The sequence below is a fragment of the Falco punctatus genome, assembly GCF_963210335.1.
Source record: "Falco punctatus genome assembly, chromosome: 2".
NCBI classification, from domain to species: domain Eukaryota; kingdom Metazoa; phylum Chordata; class Aves; order Falconiformes; family Falconidae; genus Falco; species Falco punctatus.
In genome coordinates this window covers 65,670,466-65,685,031 of record NC_137581.1, presented here as the reverse complement: position 1 = coordinate 65,685,031, position 14,566 = coordinate 65,670,466, and the positions used below count along the sequence as shown (strand labels likewise).

The 14,566-nt window shown below is 41.6% G+C and overlaps 1 protein-coding gene across 4 annotated transcripts in view; it reads right to left on the bottom strand.

Annotated features, from left to right (window-relative positions):
• The window catches only part of UPF3A (UPF3A regulator of nonsense mediated mRNA decay), a 31,965-nt gene extending 17,421 nt beyond the window's left edge, over window positions 1-14,544 (bottom strand). For all 4 annotated transcript variants that reach the window (XM_080377442.1, XM_080377444.1, XM_080377445.1 and 1 more), the window contains exons 1-2: window positions 8,858-14,544; window positions 6,895-7,001 (exon numbers count right to left, since the gene is read on the bottom strand). In XM_080377442.1, the coding sequence (XP_080233568.1) occupies window positions 6,895-7,001; window positions 8,858-9,097 (347 nt within the window). In that variant the 5' untranslated portion in view covers window positions 9,098-14,544. The remainder of the gene's footprint in view (window positions 1-6,894; window positions 7,002-8,857) is intronic.
• Between the last annotated feature and the right edge of the window lie 22 nt (window positions 14,545-14,566).

The window sequence follows — 14,566 nt, the reverse complement described above, 5'->3', positions numbered from 1 at the left end:
AGTGAACTATAAGCAGGTAACCACAACAATGCCTGCCATGGCACAGCTAGGGCTGTGCTGCTGACACAAAGCAGTGCTGAAAGACACAGGCACAGCATGCTCAGCTGCCACACAGCTGTGGACTGCTTGCAAGTAACCTCTAGATAACTTGACCAAATGTGCATGGTGGCACATGGCTATGTTTTGTCATGGGGTTCTGCAAACCCTGCAGAATCCTCTGTGATCAGATTTGCAAACCTCCAGTCTGCACATGCAACACAAGGTATCTCAAAGGTGGCTGTGGAGCTACCACCAAGGTGCAAAGCAGATGAAACAAGCCAGCTTCCTTCTCATTGGTTTCAGAGCAAAAAAAAAAAGATGAAACGTAACAATTTTTATCATTAAATACAGTTTTAAAAAATATCTTTTAAAAAGGCCTACAAGTGTATGTAAAAGAGGACATTTAGTTGTGTCAATCCATAGCTGTGCTGGAAGAAATGTGCTGCCTAATGGCTGAAACAACGAAGTCTCTTTGATAACTGGTGGCTCCCAAGAAGTAAACTTCCTTTTCTGTCATGTTAACAGGACTACTCTTATGTTTCGTGTTCTTTGATGTTTAGATTAAATGAAGCCTGACATTAGAGATACCAAATATAATTATACACTTGAAGCGCTGGAGATTCACAAAACAAAACCAGTCATCTTGAGGGAGCATTATTTTTCAGCCCAGTTATTACCATCTGAGATTGAGAAATTGAGTTTCAGTTCCTAGTCTAAACAGCGATTTTAGTGTTTTATGCATCTTCAGTTTTTGTAAAACACCAAAACTTTCTGTAGATCAAAGACTGGGACTCAGGTAAGTGTCCTACCCAATACATTATTGTGACACTTCTCTGTCTTAGTGCACAGCAAACAGCTTCATCATGTAGTTGGGATTTTTTTTTTCCCTGCAGTAACTTAGAACCTTATGGTTAGGCACACAACCATTATACAGAACTGAAAATAACAAGACTTATTCTTTTCTTGCTTCCTTTAGTTTGTACATCATCTGTTTCATCTGCTTTGGCAACACAATCTTTTCCTGGAACACAACATAGTATTTTCTTTAACATTTTCAGCTTAGGCTTATCACAGTGAGTATCTTTCAAAATAGAGAAACATTTGATATGGTTATTAAGAATTTTTAGTACAAAAAAAAATGAGTCTGAAACATATAAACGAGACTCTGGAAAGCAGAGATTTAGAATTTACCTTGCAAATAAGTGATCCAATGTTACTGCAATACATTATTAACATCTTCAAGAATTTCATTCACATCAGCACAAACATACAAAAATATAAAAGCATGCTTGTGCACAATAAGATATTGATGTGCACAGCAGCACAATAAAATAGGATTTTCTGTTCATTATTGTTGCTGTGTATCAGGGTAGAAGGTTGCAGAAACACAGCTACAACAATACTTAGCAATTACAGGTTCCTTCTCTGATGGAGCCACTTCTACAAATAAAGAGCTGGTTCTTACATGCATGCAAGTTAGCTGTCAAGAGTGCTTAAGTGGATAAACCCCTGATCACCTGAGTGTTTCAGACACCTAACTTAGGCTTCTTACCCAGCAAAGTGGTGTGCCTAAAAAAAAAAAGCATAAAATTCACTCTCTATAATGGGAAGCTTATTAAACCTAGCAAATCAGAAATGCTTAGCACTGGCCTAAATATAAAACACTGTCTCTTACGCTGGGTTTCAGACACTTGACTTCCAGCTGCTGCTCCCAACCCTGGAGTCCCTCTTCACCTACCCACTGTGTGACCGTGTAGCAAATGCCCAGGGTTTCACGGCCACAGGCACTTTGTAGCTACTACCCTCTCCTAGGAACAAACATTTCTGCCTTACTTCTGTACTTTGTACTCAGCAATTATTGGATAAAATACAGCCTTTGCTCTTCAGGATTTTGCCGTTCAGCTGAATTCTACAGAAGGGCCGCTAGACTCTCTGGACTCTCTGTGCCCCCTCCTTTATTAAAGTATCTACCAGCGTAGGTTTTGTTCAGGATCTGAAATTCAGTTTTGGGGTTGCATGGTTAAGGTTTACGCTAGACAGCTGGTTCTATTTTGCCATATGTTTGCTGTCTATAACATTGCTTTCCATCCATATCATGTTTTGGACAGATACACTGCACATAATCTTGGCATTTCTGGGATATCACTTAGAGCAATCTCTATGGAAACAACCCAGATGAGACTTGACTGTACACATTTCTTCAGTACAACACACTTTGTTTTCTGCTGTGCATTCAAAGGCATTCAATCTTTTAGGTTACGTGTATTTCTATAACACTTAGTCTATCATCTTTTCAAGACCTTACTTTTATAACAGTTTTAATAAAAAATACATTCTAATAGTTTACTTCTACAAAGTATCTTTTAACACAATTGTGTAAAAAGACTGGTATACAGGAAAGTGATTTTAAATAGTTACCTACAGTATAAACAGCAACATGTAAGCCAGAAAAACAGCCATCATAGCTTGGTAAAAAAAAATCTGTCAACTTGTCAGTCATGGTATGTGTGTGTGTGTGTGTGTATATTTACACACACACACGCATACACACACACATACATACATACTAACATGTACATAAATATGTTAAATATATGGATCTCTACATCTAATTTTTGGAGTGTTAAACTCCTCCACCCATTCCTATATTACCTAATAATTTCTGATCAAATGGATAACTCATCATCTACATTGTCATGTCAAGCTAAAATCCACTGGCCTTCATCGTCATCTCTCACCTTCTGTGGTCATTCACATAGTGGATGGAATTGGCTTAATATTAACTTAACTCAGCCTTTCCTTTTTACACATGTATAAACGAGCACAATTTGCACAGCAGAGGAGAAGCGGAAACACTGCACGGTTGCAATGACTGACTGTTACTCATTCCATCCAGAACACTGTTGTGGTGGTTCCCTAGAAGCTCTAACGGTGCTGCCCCTTCAAAGCAGCTGTTCCTGGGTGCATACCATCATCCTACAGCATTAATGCTATTTGCCTACAATAACCCTAAGCAAGATGTTGGTAATAATTTATGAAGGGAAAAGGAGGAGTGCTGTTTGCAAGAAGCTTTATCACAGTCTGCAGTATGTGGCATGGCATCAACTATCTGACTAGGTTTCACATAAGCAAAGCTCCTGTTCAGATCTCTTTACTTTTATAACCTCACAACGATATTAACGAGTCCTAGCTCAGTACCACGCCCAAGCAATGACCCAAATCCTGCCGAGTCAGAGCTCAAGCACTTGACTCAAGTTTTAGAAGACTCAGAAACATCAACTTGCAGACAAAAAAAAAAAAGTATCTGGAAAAAATAGTTAATATTTGGAGTTTGAGAACAAGACAGACTGTCAGGAAGGCAGAATCTTTATTATCAGGTATCAGATGATGTGTCTACCCAACAAATCTAAATTGATTTAAATAATAAATCTAAATTTAGATCTCTGAAGGCCACCAAATCAGTCACAGAATGTTTTGTTTGTATTGTGATGTCAATGTACAAGAGAGAATAAACGTCATGCAGTAGATCAGATGAATCTGAAAAAAATGAACGAAACACAATGCAACAGTCACTTTCTGAAATTATTTTACTGACATGGATGTTAACTGAAAAAGTGTTATACATTAATGACTTTACTTAAATGAAATTTTAAAAAGTGTTATAGCTTGCCTATAAGACATTGTAAACTTTGATGACCTTTAGACTGCGAAAAAAAGAGAAACTGGAGTTGATACACATATCTTGTTTGTTTTGTCCTTTATGGTGAGATGACCTTGGAAATAAAAATGTAGGAACAGCTACAGTTAGACTTCTCTAGTCCTTTTCTGACAGCAACCAGCAGAGGATGCTTAGAAGTTTATTAAGAAATGGAAACGATACACTGACACTTCACCTAGCGTATAATTTCAGCTAGTTGCAGTCTAGGGACTTCTTAATACAGAATTTGTATCCTCGTGTTTAATATGTTCTCATAGATATTTATTTGTCTAACTGCTCCTGAACAGTTTTCAGTCTCCATCATTGCTGGCATCAATTTCTGAAAAGGAGTTCTGTGGTTTAACAGTGTGTGAAGAACAAAAAAAAAGTCTGCACTCTACAGAAACCTAAATAAGCTCTTAGAAAGTTCAGTTATCCAGAGCTACTCAGGCTGGGGTTAAACTGAGATGTTACAGCTCTTAAGGCAAATTTGTCTGCTTCTGCATCAAAACATTTGTATACCCCTTTCTCTTTCCAACAAACAGATCCTCTTCACTGAGTAGCTTCTCGTTAGAATTTGCTTTGAATCTTTCCATGTCATATTGTCACTGAATTCTCTGGACTGGTTGCTCGTATGCACACGATACAGGATCTAGAAAAAAGCTAATCAGTGAAAGACAGACGGCGCGGTAGAGACAGCATGCCCACCTTGTCCTGTAGCTCCTTCTGTTAGCTGCAATAGTGTGAAGACACATGCACAGAATTTTCTGAAATTTTGTCAACTGTCCATAACAAGACAGATTACTGCAATACAATGCTTTACACACAGAAGAGATTTCTCTGCTGTATGAGGAGATCAAAACTCACTGTATTAATTTTGTCTCTAACTTGTAATTTCTGGAAGTTTACTGTTTATTCTACAGTGTGTGAACATGTATAGAGTTAAGCCATAAACAGATGTACATAGGTATGTGTCAGCATTCAAAATGGGTGAAGTGATCCTGGGCCAGTCAAAGAACAGGTAAGCAGTCAAGCGAATACTTTGCAGAACTGCAGCTAAATGCCCATGTAAACTGCATGGTTCACCGCAAGAAGCTGTAGCCATACAAACCCTGTAAAGATAAACCCATTCTGAAAAAATACATCTTTTGTAAGTAAGCATAATTTTTAAGAAGCAAAATGAAGCAAAAAAAGTGAATACAAAACAGTTCATGCTGCAAAATTCAAACTTATATGAAAAGACTTTTTTCTAGAGAGTATAAATTTGTGAAGGCAGGAGAGAACACAAATCCAAAACTCAGGAGGAAGAGAACATTTTTCTCCTGTATCGCTGTTTTATTACAGGGCTCGTACACAGGACTCAAGGAAACTGACAATCCAAGTACCATGTATCAGAGAATTCATTGTTCAAAAGTTTAAAAATGTGTATTCTTTGCTTGCAGCATCTTGAAGTCTAGTACCAAAGCAATTTAAGAAATACATCTTTATTTTCTTCAGACATTGTTACTTTTAATCACCAAGATCTGCTCTTCAAGGCAAATGAATTTTTAAAATGTTTTAAGTATGTCCTCATCCCTCCACCAGAATGAACTACTGTCAGATACGTGATCTAACAAACTTTTTAATACATACTATGTTCCGTCCCTAGCTATATGAAAGTACATGACTAATAACACAGCATGAGAGAAAAGTCACAATATCTTTAATCAGTAACCTGACATGGATGCAATTAAATGAGCAGACAACAAGCTTTTTAAGTACTCCAAATTTCATCACATAAAAGTAGAGAAAATTAAACTTTGTATGTACAACTGTTGTAAGTGACCTGACTTTTCTAAGATGGCTGACTCCCTAAATTCTTATGCCAGCAATTATTCTGGAAAATGAAAATTTTATTTTTTTAACTGTTACCTGGCATTTTACAGCAAAACACACTGAGGACAGAGACATTCTTCAGAAAATAAATTTGTTTGCCTGTGATATTTTTCACTTATCAAATGAATAGCTGGGACAGAAGCCTTAAAGAGACCCATTTGGAAACATTGATGATGAGGTTCAGAAGATAAATGTAAATACCTACAAAGACTTCCAATCAGAATAAAACTTCACATCCTTTGTGCTTCCACCAGAAAAGCTGAAACACCTACTATTTTCTTGCTGCACATATATGTAACTACCTAGGTGAGGCAACTAGTTTCACTAAACATACATTTGCTTCGTTCTGATTGTGGGGTTGCCTCTGAGAGAGCCTATATAGTCACAGTTAACATCTAATAACACAGTGGTGGCAAGAAGTGGTAGCATCCTTTCAAACAAAATCAGCCCAAGAACTAGACTGGTCAAAAGCAATTTGTCACAAACAATTCCCTAATAAAAGAAAAGCTATCTGCTCTGGGTGGGGTCCCCCGTAACTTTAAAAGTTGGTCAGCAGTAACCATCCAGTATCCCTCTGTAATCAATGGAAAGAATATGGTGCCTGTGGAGGGTGATTCATCACACACTAAAACAGGCTCAAGACAGATCTTGCGCTTTTATTTTTCAGAACACATGCAGATGGTAGCATACAAAGTGTTTTGTTTATTTTAGTGGTTAAGCTCCTTGTCTTCTGGAAATTGTTTCGTTCGAAAGCTAATCGTATTTTACCACTGTGGTTCTGAGTAAATGATACAAATACACTAGCAATTCTGATTTATGTTAAAATCAACCATATTTTTTTTATTTTTGCGTAAGAAAAAAAATGAACAAAAATGGATCATCAGGAAAACTTTACAAAATAAATACAAACCCATGTAAGCAAACAAAGAAATAAGCTCAAATAGCACTCATGGAAAAACTTATGTGATATTTGCCCTAGGCTGACTCCTTCACAGAGCTGGTAAGTCCGTCTCATTTTACCAATGACGGTTAAAAGAAACATCAGGGTTTTAAACCAAATTATGCTCTATCCATACACAAGAGACTTCTGTTTTTAAAATCACCAGCACGAAAGAAAAAGCCAGGAATACATTGCCTCTGCAGATATATCCAGCTTTTCAGAAATACTTGAAGTAACCTAACAAAACTAACAAACCAGAAAAAAAATATGTGATTCAGTACGTTCAAAATACCTTAATTGTGTTTTAAGCATCTGAAAACCTATACAAACAGCTCAGCCTCACCTGGGATCAGCAGTGCAAAACTCAAAATAATCATGGGCAGGTAGAGGATGTAGCTGTTCCTCCAGTTGCTCCTTAGTTAGAAAAGGAGGGAGCCGTCGAATAACTACCTGCATATATAAAAGAAAATGGAGATTTATCTTTGATCTAAATATTGTAGAAAGAGACTAAACAAATAGTATTACCCCTCTTTAAAAGCTCTTCCTCAAATTGGGAACTTCAATTGGAGCATGGGCCTTCTAGTGATTTACCTTTTTGGACTTGCTGACAGATGGAACAATTTCCCTATCTCAGTTTCTGCTAATACTGTCAAATTGTAGAGTAACTGAAATATTCTGATGAAAAGCTTGATAACCATTGCAATATAGCCAATAACAAAATATTTTACCAACCAAAAATATATTTTTACAGTATCTTTTTTTAAAATTGTTTGAACTAACTTTTAAAGTCTTTCATTACAACACTATCTTAGCGTATTAGGTTTACGTGTCCAGGGGCTCCACGGCAGCCTCTGCACGGAGAGGCCAGGGCTGTCCTATGCCAGACACAGCCATGGATCTGCTAGAAGTGGCTGAGCCCAACAGCCAAGATGGGGGTGACTCTGGGAAAAGGTACTTAAGAAAGGACAGAAAAAGCTGCGCAGCAGTGTGTGAAACAGAGAAGCAAAGGGAAAACAGTGTGAGAAACAGGTCTGCAGACACCAAGGTGAAAGAAGAAAGAGAGGAGGATGATCTCCAGATGCCGGAGCAGAGACTCTCATAGAGACCATGGTGAGGCAGCTCATGGAGTATCACTTTGGATCAGATATCCACACCGCAGCCTATGGGGAAGGAAACCCATGCTTCAGGTGGAGATGCCCTGAAGGGAGCTACAGCTCATGGAGAGCCCACTCAGGAGCAGGTTTTCTGATAGAACCTGCAGCCTGTGGAGAGGAGCCCATGCTGGAGCAGGTTTATCCTGAAGGACTGCAGCCCATGATAGACACGTGCTGCAGAAACACATGAACAACTCCACCATGTGGGAGGGACCCCCGCTGGAACAGTTCATGAAGGACCAGTTCATGAAGGACGGTAGCCCATGGCAGGGACCCCACACTGAAGCAGGGGAAGAGCGTGAGAAGGAAGGAATAGCAGAGAGGAGCAGTTATGCCCCATCCACAACTCCCATTCCCTGTCCACCTGCACTGCTTGGGAGCAGGTGACACAGGGCCTTGGAAGGAAGGGGGAAGGATGGGAAGATGTTTCAGTTTTCGTCTTTGTTCCACACCATGCTACTTCTAATTTTTTTTATTAGCAATAAATTAATTTTCTCCAAGTTGCCTGTGGTTTGCCTGTGACGGCACTTAGTAAGTGATCTCCACATCTTTATCGCAACCCATGCATTCTTGCATCTTATTTTCTTCCCCTGTCCTGCTGAGGAAGGAATGAATGAGAGAGCAGTTGGCTAAATTCAGCCCACCACACCTGGGCAACCGAGCAATAATTAAGGCCAGGAAACCGTACAGAAACCTTTGGGGCAGAACGAAGCCAGCACACACAAGCAATAAAATAGCCATAAAATTCCAGACAATCTACTTCCATTTCTTGCCAAAATCTGAATTTAGCTTAAATTTAAGTAAACAGTGATTTTCAGTGTTCCAGTCTTCCAGTTTAGAAACTGGGAATAAATCAAATCTCTCAGTACTCTACGTAAAAGTGCTCCAATAAAGCCGGGGCGACAGCAGTGCTCTTGCCCTCGCAGGAGCTGCGGTACCACAGCAACAGCCAGTCTGGACCTGATGAGCTAAGGGCGAAGCGCCAGGCAAACCTGCCGGGCCCCCAGAGCGCCGCAGCAAACACCCCCGCGGCTGAGGAGCCGGCCCTGGGCACACCCGCGCTGCCCGGCGGCCCAGCTGGGTGCCCCACCGCCGCCCCCTCCCGCCCCGGAGCGCCCCCGCCCCGCCGGAGCCGCGCCCGCGCCCCCTCACTTTGCTTAGAGCCGTTTTCTTCTCATCTCGCTGTTTACCCGGCACGGGCTGAAGCGGCGGCGGCGGCGGCGGCGGCGGCAGCAGCAGGGAGGGCGGGGAAGGTGGCGGCGCCAGCGGCGGGTTTGGCGGAGCGTCCGGGTCGCGGCGAGGCGACTCCCGCCGCAGCGGGATGTCCATGGGCCACTTCTCGCGGCCACCGCCCCGCATCAGCCCCGGCCCGGCCTCTCGCTCCGACCGCATGGAGGAACCGCGGCCGCCGCCGCCCGCAGCGAGGCGGGAACCTCGCGAGAACTGGCCGCCACCTTGGGGAAATCTCGCGAGGTTTCGGTGGGGGGCGAGTGAGGCTCACGCGCGGCCGTCGAAGATGTGGGGGGGGCGTCGGCGCCCGCATGCCTGTCCCCATGCTCCCTGATGGCGGAGAGACGTGCTTTCAGGTGCCCCAGAGGGCTCCCACTGTGCCGGGGTGAATAGTGAATGCTGTACCACTTATCTAAAGGATGACGCACCTATGTTTAGTCAAAGTCGGGAGATGTCCAAGGACCCTTATTGCAACATGACGGATGCACAGACTGCTAAGTCCTTGGGTCGGTTATCTTTAAAAGGGACATTTTGTCTTAGATTCCTGTTGTACGTGCAACGTGGCGAAGATGGAGGCTTTAAACATGACCACTAAGGAATAGAGTCTGCATAGAGACAACTCCTCAAGGACATTGTCCAGGCACATGGTGTGTTAATGTCGTTAACTTGAAGATATACTGGGTCCTTGAATGGAATGTGCTAATTGTCCAGGTGTGAAGATATGTTAATGAGTTCCCCCCGGAAAGTTAATGAATAGACATGAGTGACTTGTATGAAGAGGGGGCTGAAAGGTTCCCTGGGTGTGCATGACTTTGGTGGAGCGATCCCCCATGCACCCAGCGCTGCCCAATAAAGATAACCTCTGCTCACTCGAATATTGGTAACTGATTCTTCAAATCAGGGGGGAGGGGAGGACACAGAAAGTTGTCCATTTCCCTCCTGCCATGACCCTGACCAAGGCTCATAGATGGATGCCTTGTGGGCCTGGCCACTGAGGCCTGCCTCCTCTGCCCTGGCCTTGCCTCTGCCACGTACAGCAGGATGATCACAGCCACCTCAGGGATGTGGCACCAGAGCCTTAGAACGAAGTGTCTGAAAGCTAGTTAGGTCCCAGGGAGAAAATGGTGGGAAGAGGGAAAAGAGGCCGTTACTCTTTACTTGCATGAGCTCAGGAGTCTTGTGCCTGCGGGGACTCGAAATAGAAGAGCAGCGCCTGCACGCAGGCAGTGCGCCGCCAGCTTCAGCCTCCGAGGCCATGCAGCAGGCTGGAGAGTCTGACTGGCTCCCCAAATCTCAGCTGCTGCTTTTGCTTCTACAAAGCCTCACATCCTGTGGTTCTGCATCAGCCCAAACAGCTTTTGTCAAATGGTAGATGTTTGGCATCTGGTTTATCCTAACAAGTAAAAGAAACATATCAAATAAGGATGTATGAGTGGTTGTAGAGTCAGAGCCACAGTCCAGTCTCTGGCAGTGGTAAGTCTCTGGGGAGGTCACCAGTAATCAGCAGAATAAGGGCAAGAACATAGAAAGTATATAGCAATACAGCTTCAGAATAACCTCTCACCTGCAAGGTGTCCCTGAATTGAGGCCCGCCCAGGGGAAACTTGTCTTCCAGGTCAGGAAGTGAGTACTGACCCATCAGTCAGATCAGGACTGATTTAGTCCTAGACCGCAATTAACAAATTTTGCGATTCTCGATCCAAAAAGTTTCTTGAAATTCTTCAGTAAGTTGAAATGTCATGGACCACATCTCCTAGGTTTGGTGGCAGAGTCACAGCAAACTCCAAAGTAAGGATGGGTCATGGGTGTACCAATGGACTCCTTTGGAGCTACTGAAACTAGACAGGAGCAAAAATACCTGCAATTTGATCAGAATATACAGGGCCATTGCCAATATTCAGATGCTGCTGTGTTGTTGATCTTCAAAAAGTCCACCACATGAAGGAAATACATGATTTGATGCAGAATAATAAAAGCAGGTAGCATTCGCTGAGGAAACTCTGAAATCTGTTATTCCTCTTCAAATCTTTTAGGCAATAGTATGTGGGAAGAAACTGCTGGAGCCATTTGCAGCAGAAATATCTTGTGGGTTTTCAAATCTGTTCTGAAAACCTTTCAAGTAACAGCCAGGTCACCCCACTCTGGGACAAGACTGATCCTTGCAAGAGACAGATGAGGTTATGTGACAAACTGAGAATGTCTCTTCTGGGGATGTGATAAGCTGCTCAGCCTGATGAGTCTTGTACCCTTGCACCCAGCAGCCAAAGCCAATGGAGGCAATGACTTGAAGCAAGAGTCAAGAACCTGAGGTCAAGTCAGGCCAAAATTAATAACCAAAGACCTCATGAGGAGAAGAACAGTACTCAATTTAACTAGAGCCAGGATGAAAATCAACTATGTCAGAATAATCCAGAAAGGCACCAAGCACTACCTAGGAAGCAGAATCCAGGCAAGAGCAGGACTAGAGCAGGACAGGTGCTGGGAAGTGCAGAAGACTAGGGCACAGCAGGCACTGCTGGTACAAAGGCAAGGGTTTGGACAGAACAAGAACAGACCAAGAGCAGAACAAGACAGAACACTGAACAGAAGACAAATGAGGAGAAAGAAACTTTCCCTTAAGTCCTAAGAAATGCAAATCATCAACCAGCTTACATGCTCTAACCTAATTGTAGCTGCGTAAAGGGCTGGGAGCTGAGCCAAGCCATACCAAGAATTACTCTGATATCCAAGAAAAGTCATTCACAATCTAGGGCACTTTGCATATGTTTCTTTCTAGGTAACTTTTAATGCCAACAAATGAATGCCAGCAACAGTCAGCCAAAAAACCTCCAGCAGATACCTGTCAAGGCAGTGTCATGATATGCTGCCTTTATAGCAATGCCTGTTCTTGCTATTCCATCCATTTCTTCCCACTCCTACCACTCTGCCCCACTGATGAACTAACACAGCAGTGGTTTTCTTTGAACCTGAGAACTGATCAGATAAAGATTTTTAAATGCTGGATCAGTTCCCTGATTTGACTCCCAACTACACAAATGTTTGTATTACAACTGAGGAAGTAGCACAGGGGTAAACAGATCCCTATGGGCTGGGCAGGAATACTATAAACCAGCATTGTCATCAGAGCTGACGCACCATCAGATCATAACTGTAGAGTACAGGAAGAAATACTAACTTTTACCAATCTTTTAAACTATTTTGTCAATGAAAATAGTAGTAACATAGAAAAAAGGACACAACCCAAGGCTTATATCCGTGCCCGACATTAGACAAAAGGCCCGATTTGCCAGAAGACCTTTTTGCCAACTTCCATGTAGAAATTGCCCTATGTCTTACTAGAAAACTAGATTTACCTATTTAAAAAAATAGATCATGTTCTAGAGAAAAAGGAGTTCAGCTCTTTGAGAATCTATTAGTAATAGCCTTCTGGCTAGTGTGTGCAGCAAGCCTTTGCTATCACTTTATCCATGAGATGGTCTTGGTTACAATCATTCAGGATACACAAGCACAGCTGTAAAAATAACTGCTGAAAGATCCTTTGAAGGATGAGACTTGTCTAATACAGCAGCTGTTGAGACACACTCCATATAGAGTCTTAACTGGCCAGTCTTCTAGTGTGCCCAGGAAAAATCTCCAGCTTACCTCAAACATAAGAAGTCATCCGAATGACACACAAACTACCAGATACCAGAAGAAAAGAAACCCCCTTTATTAACTTCTTAGCCAGCCACACTGAGGAAGAGACCCAGTGATGGCCGGGAGATGCATACACTCCCCAAATGATTAATTTTTCCCCACACTCTGCCTGGATAGACTTTCCCACTTAAGATTCATGGCTAGTTTCGTGTTTCTCAGGAGAACGTGCAACTTTGGGTGAAGTGCTTTAGAACTAGCAAGCAAAACATTTTTGTTCACCTGGCTTTTTCATGGCTAAGAAAATATGGGATTATTTAATTCTGTACTGGACACATATTCCAATCTGTATGTTCTAACATGGTAACCTGGGCATCTGTAATTACCTCTACCTCTGTGGAGCCACAGAACAACTTCCACCATCACGGGACAGAACCAGACTTCTCTACAATACTGTGCTGGTACTCAGGAAAACAAGGGGAGGGATCTCCTGGGCCCAACCAGATATCAACAGTGAGAGTGTGCAACTGCTGTTAAAACACACTCCTCCCCTAGCTTTTCCTCACTCAATACCCTTGAATTATCAAGTGTAGGTGTGTCTAGAACTTGAATTCATGTTCACTGATGCACAGATGTGGAAAACAGCCAACACCCTGGATTCTAACTATGTATATGGCCTGTACTGATGCAGTGAAGTCTCCCTGATCCAGATGGAGATTCATGACAGCGCTATCAGGAAAAGAGCCAAAGAATGAAGACATAATCAGCCACAGCAAGCAAATAAGGTGGCAAAACAGAGTGAAAAGGAAATTCAGCATTTTGATCACTAACAGGTATCCGAGTCCCTGGATAAATGAAGGCCTTCTCACCTAGCAACTGCTTCCACGTAGTGGTCGCCTACTGCTTATTCCTTAGCAATCAGAACCTGGGCACTGTGAACTCAATGAGCCATGAGACAGATGTAATGGGATGAGAAGTAGTAGTTTATATTTTCCAGCTTATGCAAAACTCTATACAAAATTGGAAAAAAAAATCACTCAAAAGTTTACAGCATCAGCCCATTCTTTATACCTATTCATTGGCAAACTTAAATGTAAACATTGTCTTAAAGTTAAAAGGACCATTAATCAAGAGAGATGGACTGCTGGAAAGCAAAAATGACAGCAAGGTTTCAGTATAGGTTCTTAGATTCATCCCTTGTCTCCTCTTAGTTACATAAAGTGCCAAAAAAAGGTATAGGAAATACTTCATATATCACATTAATATGTCAGGTATTTTTATACTTTGGCCCAATACAGTGGATAAAAATTATATCACAATAGCCAAACACACGCATTTTATGCTAAAAGTAATTGAAAGTACATATTTAAATGTTAACACTAATGTATTGAGATAGTGTAGAAGTTACATTTTAGATCAATTATTTTTTTGTTGACTTAAACAAGAATAATTTTTGTATTTCATGAAAAAAATCTTTGTCTAAAGAAAAATTGCTAGTTCATGAGTTCTGAATACTTTGCACTCAAGTCTGGACTGCTAAACTTCAAGAAATCCATTCTAAACATTAAATGCCAAAACTTAGCTGGAAGTCACAGAAGAAAATATTATGAAAGCTTGTAGCATTAAATTCTTAATTTTCAGCCCCACAGTGTGACATATGTGGAAAAGGCAAGAAGAGAAAGGAAGGAAAAAATTCACACAAAATACGTTCAACATTCACACTAAGAAGGCAAACAGACCCGTCTCCTGTTTAGTGGATGAACAAATCACTGCTGCTGTTTCAGAGGCATATGCTTTACTTCTTCATTTTTCAGTGAACTAATGACATTTAAAAATACCACACTTTTAAGAACCATGTATGTGTATTATTCAGTTAATACTTTGCATTGACAAAACAACTATGTATAAAGAGAATTACTGTGGTCCCTACAGCAGTACACTGTGACTTACAACTTTATAATAGCTCTAATTGTGGGAAAGAGTGATTTATCTTAATGT